Below are 12,500 nucleotides of genomic sequence, written 5' to 3'. Positions count from 1 at the left end.
GAAATGCAAGAGCCCAGAGGGCTGCCCCCTTGCCCCAAGGGAGCTAACCTATTTACCATTTGGCCTTCAAGAAGGGTGACTTCTAACATTGCCTGTCCTAGCATATCTCCAACTGGTAGATGCACTGAAAGAAACACAATTTCTTCCTGCATTTGTAATTCATATAGGCATGGTGCCCACTTACTGCAGTTTGAGCGCCAAGCGCATGCAGCCCTCCCCAAAAGCCTTGTAAAATACTGGACAATTTCCTTTCACATATTCAAGACATTTTAAATGGCTTCACCCAATTATTTAACTCTTTTTCAAAAGACTAACAATTCCAGAATTAAGACCCATGATGGATTATGAACTGTGTATTCTTCCTTGTGAGGAAGTTAGGGGTTCCTATTGTAAGTAAAAAATGTTGTTTCTAGAAGCACTCCATAGAAAGTTGTTAAGTTTATGTGTACCAAAATACATTATTTGAAATGGGTTAAGGGAGCTACTCTGTGTATTTGCACTTTGCTAACATCCTCAACACACACTAAGAGTCAAACATTAAGATGTATCTTAAAATGGAGAAATGTCACAGAAGCCAGAACTACAGCATGGATAAATGATTCTTTTATGCTTAGGTATTTAAAGCCCACTCACCAGGGAGAGTATTAAGTTTCTTAATCTCTTCTGGCTGTTCAGCATTGTGAACAGCAGTCCATTTCTTTCAGTGTATTTTTTTCAGCTATGGCAGGTATTCAGAAATGTTGCTAAGCACAACAAAATTCTTACGTATACTGCTAATTCCATCTGACATGGATAAGCCAGTATTTTTTATGTTAGTGCTTAGGTTCAGATGATCCAGTTTCATCTGCATTTCTCTTTAAGGTGATCAAGACCATAAAAGAAACCTTTACTGCCATCTCTATCTAAATTCCAAATTTAGAATCTTCATTATTTTGTGTACTCTGAAGGACCCTTTATTCACCAACACTAAATATTTGAATATGCAAGGACACAGGAAGGATATAAAAATGCCTGCTTCTCTCAAGCATGTTTGTTCAACATCTCCTAGTTGGTGTAGATTAAGTCACATCTGCCCATCAAATGACAGTGTAATTTAGTTAGTATAAGCTTCTCCAGTCCTGTGCAGAAAGCCTGTGTTAATGATTGAGTGGCTTTAGATCTCACATTCTTAATTTCTTTAACTTGCATTGTGCTACTAAGAACATAATTGTTGTACTCTGTCAGTGCAAAAATCTACCTAGACTAATTTCCCATGTCTGATGTAAGGGTTCACATATGCAAAATGGTCCTTCCCTTAACATGATCCTTCCAGGCCTCCTTCTTAAGGCCTTCAGATATATATATGTCATGGCAGAAGGTAAGATCTGCATCTGAATTTGCCCTCCAGGCCCAGGTTGTTGAGGCCATAGAAACTGATGAAGTATCTGTCTCCTTCAGCTTCCGACCTGAACACTCAGGCTTCCTGCAACAGAAATAAAGGCAGAATGGACACTACCTGAAGCCATTATAACTTGGAATAAAAGGAGACAACAAGGGATAGGTAATGTCCAAGGAGCTGGGAAGCACTTAATTTCCATGTTGTCACAGCTCATCTCCAATCTGCCTGCAACAGTGTGACATGAGTGCTCTCTTCCAGGCCAACACAACCTTTCCCAAGTCCTTATTCTCAAAGTCTTGCTGTAACTGCAAAATCTAAAGATCTGTAACAACAGGGTTGGCTGGTGTAGTATTTAACTTCTCCCTTTGAAACCTCCTGAGGCATCCAGAGATGTGCATATCTCCTCAGCCACTGAACCAGCCATGACACAGGCTAGCCAGAGAACTCACCTATAAACTACAAAGATAAGGGATGTAAGGTATACTAGGGTTCAGTCACCTTGCTTCCTTATCTTTAGGGAGCCATCAAATCTTTGATCAAAGTAGCTGGTTTCCCTTACTTCGGTCTCAAATACTGGTATGTAATTTATCCAGGCCTGGGACTCAGTCTGTTTTTAATAGCTCAATTCTCTGCTCCAGTATACTGGGAAGCCATTTAGTATGATACCTCCTTCTGCCCCAGGAAATTTATCTCTGCTTCTGTGAAGCTATCTTCTGCTTCCTTGAAATTAAGATTTTCTGTGATTTTCTGTTCCTGGTTTCTGTGTAGCTAACCATATTATGCTTCTGTGTTTCTTCAGAAAGCAGAGATTTGGCAATTCTGCTTTTCTTTCTAAACAATTATGGATATTCTAAAGAATATTTACCAAACCGTGACTGTCGGCATCCAATGCACATAAAGTGTAAGTCCAAGCCTGGGTAGCCATTTTGAGTCAAGTTGGACAAGCAGGATGTTAGTGAAAAGAAACAAGTATTTTGCTATAGCCCAAAATGATTTGGAGAAGCCCACTCATGTGATAACTGTAGGGGGTTAAGCACAGTCTGCTAACTACACAAATCTGTACTGGGAAAAAGACAGCTTGCTGGTGCTGCTTGATGGTAATCTTTTTTAAGCATTTGAAATGTGAACTTTGTTGTGAAGATGGGTTCCTGTGAGCACAGTGCCAGCAGAGCTAACTTATGTGCAGATTATTCCTCAACTGGGAGTGTCAGATCCCTTTCTGTGTGTAGTTTTCTATTGTGTCTATTCGTAAGTATCCATAAATATTGTGTAACTCAAAGAATGAGTTAAATTTCTTCATTATGTTATTTTTATTCCTATTTTTTTGATCATCCATGATTAGATACCTGAAAAAAACAGCCTCTTATTTTCCATATAGAGCCAGAAAAATAAAGGATTGTCCTCAACAGCTATCAGTGCACCAGCTACATTCCCTACAAATCTGCTTCTAGGGGGACAAGTTGTGATTCAAATTTTAAACAAAACAAAACAAAACAAACATACAAACAAAAAACAACCTGTATAGATTACAGCTAAATTCAATGAAATGGTAGCTGCTGGCAAGTATGTAGAACATGCTGCACTGCCTCAAAATAAAGGTGCATGTTATCTTCCAAAACAGAGATTTATCCAGTCCTGCCTATTATTTAAACAAATACTCAACCGTATTAGCAGAACTATAATTTTGCATTACATTTAAAGAGTAAAAATCAATCTTTAACATATCCATACAATGCATTGTAGGAATGTTTTAAAAAGAGCCTATTGATACTGCATTTGCAGTTTTTAAAAAGGCTTACATGTGAAGAAAATTTCTTTGGGGAACAATAAACATTGCTAACTGAGAAAAAAAAACCAAACAGGAGTACTGTACCCTGTCAAAATGATTGAATGATGCTCTGAAGTCATTCATTTGTTCCTGGGTGATACCCTTGGCATCTCTGGTGAGGATCTGAGTCTCAACCTCATTGATAGTTCGAGCAATGGTGGTAAGTAGGAGCTCCCATCCAACACGGATGTGCTATGAGAAAGAAAAAACTGATTTAATAAAGTATGAAATACATTTTTCTAAGACTATAACAAGTATGATAAGCAAAAATAATCTCTAAATATTTGTGATACCTTTTCCATATCACCAACTCAATATTAAGACCAAGGATCATTAAAAATACAAATCACCCTCAGGAAAATATGTAACAGTTACCTCATTAAAAGTAAAAATAAATGAAAACGAAACAAGTCTTGTGAGATTATCAGAAAGTCTGCCAAATTCCATCCTCTTTTGTAGTCTCTTCAGATCAGGGACAGTAGTTATATGGCAGAAGAGGGCAAAATAAACAAATATAAAAGGGAATAAATGGCTACCTCCATAGTATAATTGGTGTGCTTGTTGTCAAACACCAGGGCTTCTTGTATAAGCTGATGATCTCCTTCCAGTTTGTCAATGTTGTGTTTATAATTAATGATATTGTGTTCATATTGCTTCAGCTGATTCATCTGGTCCTCTAAAGGCCCTGTCATTTCAATTGAGCTGCGGGCAATTTCCTATTAAAAGAAACAAAATCACACCCCCACCCCACAAAATTAAGCTTTAGATTTGCTAATTTGACCAACTTTCACATAAAACTGTAATATGTTCATACTAAGAAGCAACAGTAATAAAACCTTCATACAGCATAGACAAGGAATTTTGTAGAAAACACATTTCAGAAGAAATGCAGGACATGTATTTCTACAATTAGTATGGTGACCCCAGTGATCCTGGCATCTTTCCTTTACAGAGAACAGAAGCTAAATTGTAATTGTTCAGTGAGCAATTTTTCAAAGCTGTATCGCCGCTCACCACCAAGAAACAACTTTTACAAGCTTTCACAGTTTTGAAAATCCTCTTAAAAGGTGTTAAAAACCTCGAGATCAAACAGCTGGTGAAATATCAAGGAGATTGCTGTTTGTGTATAAAGCAGAGATAAAATGATTACAAACCACTTTGTTCATCAGCTTCTGTGTGAAGGTTTGACACTCACCTCCATCTTGGTCTGGATCCATGGCCCAATGACATTGGCCTGAGCAGCAAACTGGCGACGTAGGCGCTCGTTGGCATGCTGCCGGGCTAGCTCCTCCTGCAAGGACTGATCCCTCTGAGGCACCAGCTGCTTCACCTGTTACAGTGGGAAAGCACTTAGTGTAAGCAGGCACCAATGAATAGTTTTAAAACAAATGGAACAAACACATCTACAGTTAATACATTTACTTGGGCAGTGTGACCAGAGAAACTGACATGGACAGAGAAAAAAACCTGACCTCTGTCTGGATCTAAGTTCCAGACAATTACTTAACTTGAACTGCTATTAGAGCAATTGCTTTGTTTTTGTTTTGAAACACAGGTGATTTTTCAATCTCTAACTAACTGTTCTAAGAAGAATCGGTGAAAAGCATTTTATTCAAGTACAGCCATTACAAGAAGATATATGAGACATATGCTACTCATCCTATATACCTGAAGGTCTCTAATATGCTGTAAATACTTTTTTGTCTTATCCTTCTGGATTGCCCTGGGACATTCTGAAATTAGTCCTTATTGCTTGGTTTTTATAACCCATCGAGGGTGTGTTCTTGTCTGTCTAAATGTGTGTATTTGGTGATTTCACACATTCTGTGCAATGATTTACTTTGGGCATATTGTATCTTGGTTCCTAGTGAAATAAAGCTTGTGTGTTTTCTCTAGAAGCCTCTCTTTAACCCGTCCCTAGGAATTCTTAAAAGTAATTTCAGGTAATTGCCAATTTCAGTCTAATTGGACACAACATTAGCTGTCCCAAAGATGCAAATTTTTGTACAACACTAATGAAAAGCAGCAGCTGGGTAGAAGAGACACTGCTTTTTCTACAGAAAAAAAAAAAAAGTCATCTTCTGTTCTGTTCTTTTGATGGCACCCCCTGGCCACCAACTCTGCTCTAGCCCAAACACATGCTTCTTTTGCTCTGCCAAAAAGCCAAAAAGGACGTTAAGTAATACTGAGTAACAGCACATTGTGAAGCAAGACTATTGTAAGGGCATAAGATATTGTAGAAAGTTCATTGTGGCATCTGATGATCATACAGATGTATTGTAATGTACTCTGAATGTTTTCAATATTCTTAAACTAGAATGGTATGTCAGACTGTCTTTTATATATTTAGCATACATTACCTTTTCCCACTTGCTACGAATCTCTTCCACAGTAACAGTGCTGTAAGGATTACTTGCGCTTACTCTCATGCTGTAACTCTGAATAACTTTTTCAACTTCGTTCTGGATTGACAGTATGGCCTGTCTTTCACCATCTGCCTCTGGCAAAGTAGCTTTAAACTGATCATGCGCAGAGATTAAACTCTAAAATCAGAAACAGAGAGGGAAAGCATGAACACTTTCATGTATGACTCAACACCTGCAAGATCCTCTCAGCCTCTCCAACACCCTGTCAACATGTACAGAGAGGAAATAGCACATGTAAATACATTAATGAAACGCTCACAGATTCACAGATTGCATTGGGTTGCAAGGGATCCTCAAAGGTCATATTGCCCAACAACCCTGCAGTGAGAAGGGACACCTTCAACTAGATCAGGCTGCCCAGAGCCACATTAGCTCTTATCTTGCATGTCTCCAGTGATGGCACCTCAACCATGCCCTGGGCAACCTGTTGCAGTATTTTACCACTGTCATTGTAAAGAACTTCCTCCTTATCTTTAACCAAAATCTACCCTGCTCCAGATTAAGACCATTGCCTCGTATCCTATCACTACAAGCCCTTCTAAACAGCCTTTCTGTAGGTCACCTTCAGATACTGAAATGTAGTTATAAGGTATCCCCAAAGCCTTCTCTTCTCCATTGCTACTTTTATGATCTCTAGAATATACTTTCATATCAATGAAAAACCCTATTTATAGTAGAGCATACACAGTCTATCACCAAGAAAATGTCAAGACAACTATGGGTGTTTTTTTTCACATGTGTTCTACTCTCTAAGAAAAAAAAAAAACTTCCTTTCTTGTTTTCCCTGTGACTGAAAGCCAAAAAAAACAGGTGACATTTACCTGAATTTCCTCTATGCTATGAACAATAAACATGTCCTGTAGGTCTTCCATAGCACCTTCCATCCAGTTGTTGAAAGGAGCAGCCCTTTTGGCAAACTCCAGGTGAAGCTGATCAATTGTTTCGAGCAATTTCTCCGTTCTCTGCAGAGGTTAGGAAAGGCACGTTCCTTTGTTACTAGGGCAAGACCTAGCTCCCCACACATACCCACCTATGCACAAAGTCATGCCTCATCTTTTCAAAAGCAATTGATGTTATTGTTGACTGATTTCACCACCTGCTTTCAGGATTCCCACTCAATGCAGACACACTGACTGTGGTGAAGATACTCTCATATCCAACATGTTAAATGGACTACATGTTTTTGAAGGATAACAGGTAAAAACTACTTTTCGCCACTGATACTTCAAGTATTTTTGGGTTTGGATAGATCCATCTATCTACAAATCAATTAAAATTTGCTAATCTTGCTTTAGTAATTTTTTTGTAAGGATAAAAAGGAAGAGTTGGTCATACAGTTTTCACCTTGGTATACATGTGTGTGACTTCTCTTCTTAAGAAACAAGGTTTTGGAAGCTATTTCAGAAACTATTTACTACCAAGAAAACTAACTCAGTGCTGGCTATTACCCTGATTAATCTAAAGCAAGTATGAAAATGTAAGCTTATTATGTTTGTTGTTATCTTGCTAGACATCAAATTCCCAAAGAATAATGCTATAAATCACATACCATTTGTTACTGCTTTAGTACTGTTCTTGGCAGCTGAGTGCTGTCAAGTCTACCCTGAGAAGTTCAGTGTGCTTGCAAATGAAGCCATGCCAAAATAAAATGGAGCTGTGAGGAAAGGGTTTATTGCTCTTTAGCTTCCAAAGTGAATGCTCAGTGACTGTTTTCAGATCTGAAACAAATAGTATATTCCCCTCACTGGCCCACCTGAGCTACAGCTCACTGTTAAACGGTTTACCTCCAGTGCCTCTCTCCTTTTCTGAGTAAGTGTTCCCAGGCTGTCCCATTGGTCACATATCTTTTGGCATCTATCATTGACACTTGCAGCATCATGGTAGTCCAGTTCACTAAGAAAGAGTGAAGACAAAACTGTGTGACTTTCTTATAGACATGAGCAGTTACATTGTCCAGAGTCTTCCACTGGCCCTCAGTAATTCCTCCCCTCTTTTTTGCAATATTTCTCCTCCAGGTAAGCAAGACTTGCAGTATAGGCACGTGTGATCTTAGACATTCAGCATTTCAAGAAGCACAGCACAGGAACCTCCATAGGATCAGCCTCCTCTGTTGTAAGAAAAATCAAAAATCCATCTATGGCACCCAGGTATCACAGATAATTAAAATGTCTGACCATCTTTGTCTCATCTACTCCTGTGACACAAGCAATTTGATCTCCAGAAAACCAGAATGCTTCAGCCTAGTCAAGTTTTTGAAGATTGGTACAGTTTAAAATTAATTGGCCTGAAATATACATTTTGTTTAAAATAACCCAATAATCAGTTCCAGCTTCATATGCTCTGAAACTAGCTGAGAAACAGTCAAGTTGCATTTAAAGCATAATCTCTTTTGCACAGGCCTGATAATACTAATAGGGGCTGCTCATATCAGGGGCACAAAGAACAATTTTCATCTTCCTCTTCAGGATCTCCTCAGAGAGCTATCATCTAGAACTGGCTGGTTCAGAGAACAGGGATCTCCAGACCCATGCATGCCACCAGCATGAATAAGTGCATGTAGCAGTAGCATTGCTTCTTTTGCTTGTTTAATGTTCTTATATTTTCCTGACATAAAGCAACTTACTATTCTGCCTAAGACTGGAATAACTTTTAAAGGCTCTGTTCTTAGATTCTGCACTGACTCTGATTCAAATTGAATTTTTTATCTCAGGGGTAGATAATCCCTTTGGTTCTCCTGCAGTCATCATAACCATAATGAAAATACATGTGTTCAGCAATCTGGAAGCTCACTTTTATATGTGTATCACTGAGTTTAGCACTTAGCTTCTCCTTGAGGACACTTTGCCCAGTACTAAATATTGCAGAGACTGTGATTATATGACAGTATGGCTATATCACAGTATATTAGAGGTTGGAAGGGACATCAAGAGATCATCAAGTCCAACCCCGCTGCCAAAGCAGGATGACTTAGCGTAGTGTACAGAGGAATGCATGCAGGTGGGTTTCAAAAGTTTCCAGAGAAGGAGATTCCACAACCTCCCTGGGCAGCCCTTTCCAGTGAACCCAAGATTTAAGGCTCGAATAAGACATTACATGCAGGTAGAATTTGTTCCCTTCTTTTGAACATTCTTCTAGGCAACTGCCAAGAGGAACTTACAGATCACTCTGCCAGTAAGTTAGAGAATTGCAGAATCATAGAATGGCTTAGGTTGGAAGGCACCTCAGAGAGCATCTACTCCAACCTCCCCATCATGGGCAAGGACACCTCACAAATGGACTCAGCTGCTCAAGGCCTCATTCGACCTGGCCCTGAACATCTGTAGGGAAGAGGCATCCATAGCCTTCCTGGGAAGCCTATTTCAGAGTCTCACCCCCCTTGTACTGAAGAACTTCTTCCTAAGATCCAGTCTAAACCTACTCTCCCTCAGTTTAAACCATCGCCCCCTGTCCTATTGCTAGACACCCTAAAGGAAAGTCCCTCTCCAGCCTTCCTGTATGTTCCCTTCAGGTATTGGAAGGCAGCTATAAGGTCCCCCTAGAGTCTTCTCTTCTCCAGGCTGAACAGCTCCCAGCTCCCTCAGCCTATCCTCATAGCAGAGGTGCTTCGGCCCTTGCAGAGGACAAAAAAAGAACAGAGGCAGCTTTCACGTGTTAAGCTATACTGTAGGCCAGAAGCAGTGTTCACACTTCCTCCTATAAACTCAATCAGAGCAACCTGGTTCAGGGTGACATTGAGAAGTATATGAACTATCACATTTAAAAGAGGCTTCATATATGCTGCAATTGATCAAAAGTTGAAATTGAAGTAAAACAAGGGAAAATAAACTACTATGACATTTTTTTAAAATAACAAAACCAACCCAAAACTGTGGAAGTAGAACTGTTACACGTAAGTAGAATGCTGCCACCAAGTCATACTATATAAGGATTCCTTAATTTGAAGACTTTTTTCCTCCTTTGGAACAAGCCATTTTGTTAGACTTCAAGGGATGCAACAAAAGCCATCTGTCTTTTGTAAAACTTTGTCAGAATCATAGAGTTTTGGATTAAACAGGCTGAGATATATTTTGCCACCATGAGCTTCTGGCTGAAAGATGGTTTTTTTCATTACAGCATATTGAGATTATAAAATTATCTTCCTGTGTCAACTGTGAGCTAAGTGGATGGGATGTGTAGATTTGTATTCCAGTCTCTCTTTGCATACCAAACCTAATATATGGACAGGGTATTTTTCCAGCTACTCCAGGTCATACCCCTGAGAGTACTGTAAATTTTGGGTTTGCTTCATTGGATCACTTATCTGCTTTTGTTGATTAGGATAAGAGTTGATGTTCTTCCATAAAAGTAAGGAACTGATTGTACCAACGCTAGTCAAAGTTCTGGAAACTAATGTGGAAGATTCCTCCACTGAGCCTCCAGGGAGGCTCAGTCATTCCCCATAAAATCTCTGCTATCCTGTTTCTTCCAGGTGTATATGCTATGGACAAATAGGTAGGAGAATAATATTATCAAAACAACTTCAAAGAACGGCACCTATGGGTCAAAAATCGTAAGTCAGATTACCAAGTGGCATTAAACGGTGTTCTGCTGTCTTTCTGGGCCTTGTATCTCTCTCAGCATTGAAAAGTAGACTTCACAACAAGCAAAATGTCTTTTTACAAAATGTGAATACACAAAGTACTGCTGTACATGTGTTACAGATCTGCTAAGAGAATGGTAATTTCTATTTCTTTGGTTATTTGAAATCTACAGCTTTCAGAATGTAAAAATCATTACAAGCTGTTCTTACCGATCTTACAAGAAATTCAGTCTTATCTGTAAAGAATGAAAAACTGACTCCAGTTTAGTCCTGATCCAAAGAAGCTTAAGTATGGGCTCACTTTAGGAGTGGTGATAGTGTCACAAAAATAATCTGCTGAGTAATATACTTTAGAACTGCTTCAGAACCAGACATTATTAATCATGCATCTAAGCACAATTTGAGCCCAGGTTTCTAGAAGCAAAAAGACTCTCCAAAGCAACGTTAAAGCATTTCAATCTTCCTAGCTGAAAATAAATTGCTATTCTAGAAATTATGGATATGCAAGAGCTGCTGCAGCAGAAAATACCACAATAGACAGGAAATGCTAACTGGTAGAATTCAGGGTCACACAGCAACTGTTCTCCTTTGAAACTGCAACACTAGACCATAAGGAGATTGCCTAAAACAAAACATGGAGGTCCACTGACTTGGAATTTAGACAATAATGATGATTTCTATAAGGACCTGATCCATTGATGAAAATACAAAACTAAATAAAAATACCCACATTGACATCAGTAGGCTTTATCAGATGGCAATGCACATTTCTTAACATTCAGACATTAGCCAATCCTTCTTTAAAAATATGAATGGAGAAAAATTATTGTTTTCCTTCTTAATTTCATTGTGTGAGGAATTAAATATAAATAATTACAATAAATATTTAAGTAAAAGCTGCCCATTTGTTTGCAGCTAATAATAACATTTGATCTTTATGACCTTTCATGCAGTGCTCTCCAAGGGCATTAGGTGTAACTGAGCTACTGAGTCTCAGTGAAAAATCAGGCACTGATAGCCCCCCTGTATGAAGAAGCAGAGAAATCTAAGTAGAGCATCTCTAAAAGCAATAGGATTTCAGCACCTTTGCAGCCCCAGCCACAAATAACTTAACTTCACACAGCAAATTACACAGCTGAGAAGATACAATCCTAAAATAGACAGGATAGCATGTTCACTGGCTTCTCCAGAGGTAAAGGACACAGGGTTCAAAACGCTGCTAAACAGATGTATACTACATTCCCCAAGTTTCTCATCACTTGTAAAGCTGAAACTGAATTAACAATGATTAGGTGTTTCAGAAACTTTCTTCAGTATAAAGAGGAACAAGTAACTCCACAACAGAGATCAAGCTATGCCAGAAGGTGTTTCACAAGCTCACATACTCAGTGAAATCTCCATTCTCAGTGTTTTTCAGACTTTCACACTAACTAAACCCAGTGTTTACTCTGCACACTATGCTTTACTTCTACTCCCTTAAATAATCTTGACAAATAGGATTTTTCTTCTAAATCCATTTCAAGGATACAATTACTACAAGTGCTGCTGCTACCAGCTGTGAACTACATTTTTAGTAAACGCTCTGATTTTTGAATTCCTAACAAATGTGGATCCATACTAAAGAATGTGAAAAGAGGACACATTCTCAGCATTTGATTTTCGACTGTTTTAACACTCTTTTAAGACTGGCTTGCCTATTCACAAAGGTGAGAAGATGAAAACTGGAGAGTTGAAGCCAAGGGCAGGAATTTCATCTTGGGTTGTGTTTTGAATACTAGTATACATTTGTTCTTGTTGGCTTTACAGAGTTATACTGTGGGTGAGCAATGAATTTTAGTATGTGCCAAATTGCCAAGACCAGAAGTAGCACTACTGATTTACAGTACAAAACCACCGCAACTGACTGCATAACATCATAAAATTACATATGCTTAGCTTTAGACTACCAGAATAGGGGCATCAGTATGTAACACTACAGTCTTGTCAGCGTGGGCAGAGCTTTGCTAACAAAATTGTGCTTCACACAAGTGAATTAAAAGCTTTTCCACAAACAAAAGCAAGGTCCAAACATAAAGACAGAGTTTTGATAGAGTAACTGCATCAACACTCAGGAGTTTTGCTGCCATTCTTCTATCAGTCAGGGGCCTTGACTTTTCAAATCTCTGACCTATGCAGCTGATACCAAAAATACAGATGTAGCCTAAACATGTGTAGAACTGCTGTCAGCTATGGTTGTGTTTTCTCTGGGTATAGTATGCTGAGTGAACAAGTGCTGGACCTGTGGCTAAG

The 12,500-nt window shown here is 38.8% G+C and overlaps 1 protein-coding gene across 8 annotated transcripts in view; it reads right to left on the bottom strand.

The window, feature by feature from the left end:
• Positions 1-12,500, bottom strand: part of ACTN2 (actinin alpha 2) — a 70,166-nt gene that overhangs the window by 7,671 nt on the left and 49,995 nt on the right. For all 8 annotated transcript variants that reach the window (XM_068155097.1, XM_068155050.1, XM_068155036.1 and 5 more), the window contains exons 13-18: positions 7,417-7,525; positions 6,454-6,594; positions 5,567-5,749; positions 4,402-4,536; positions 3,743-3,922; positions 3,252-3,398 (exon numbers count right to left, since the gene is read on the bottom strand). In XM_068155097.1, the coding sequence (XP_068011198.1) occupies positions 3,252-3,398; positions 3,743-3,922; positions 4,402-4,536; positions 5,567-5,749; positions 6,454-6,594; positions 7,417-7,525 (895 nt within the window). The remainder of the gene's footprint in view (positions 1-3,251; positions 3,399-3,742; positions 3,923-4,401; positions 4,537-5,566; positions 5,750-6,453; positions 6,595-7,416; positions 7,526-12,500) is intronic.

The sequence above is a fragment of the Melanerpes formicivorus genome, unplaced genomic scaffold, assembly GCF_026170545.1.
Source record: "Melanerpes formicivorus ecotype bairdi unplaced genomic scaffold, bMelFor1.0.p_v2 SCAF_2, whole genome shotgun sequence".
NCBI classification, from domain to species: domain Eukaryota; kingdom Metazoa; phylum Chordata; class Aves; order Piciformes; family Picidae; genus Melanerpes; species Melanerpes formicivorus.
The sequence above is the reverse complement of the archived record's forward strand: the minus strand, read 5'-3'. Positions and strand labels throughout refer to the sequence as shown.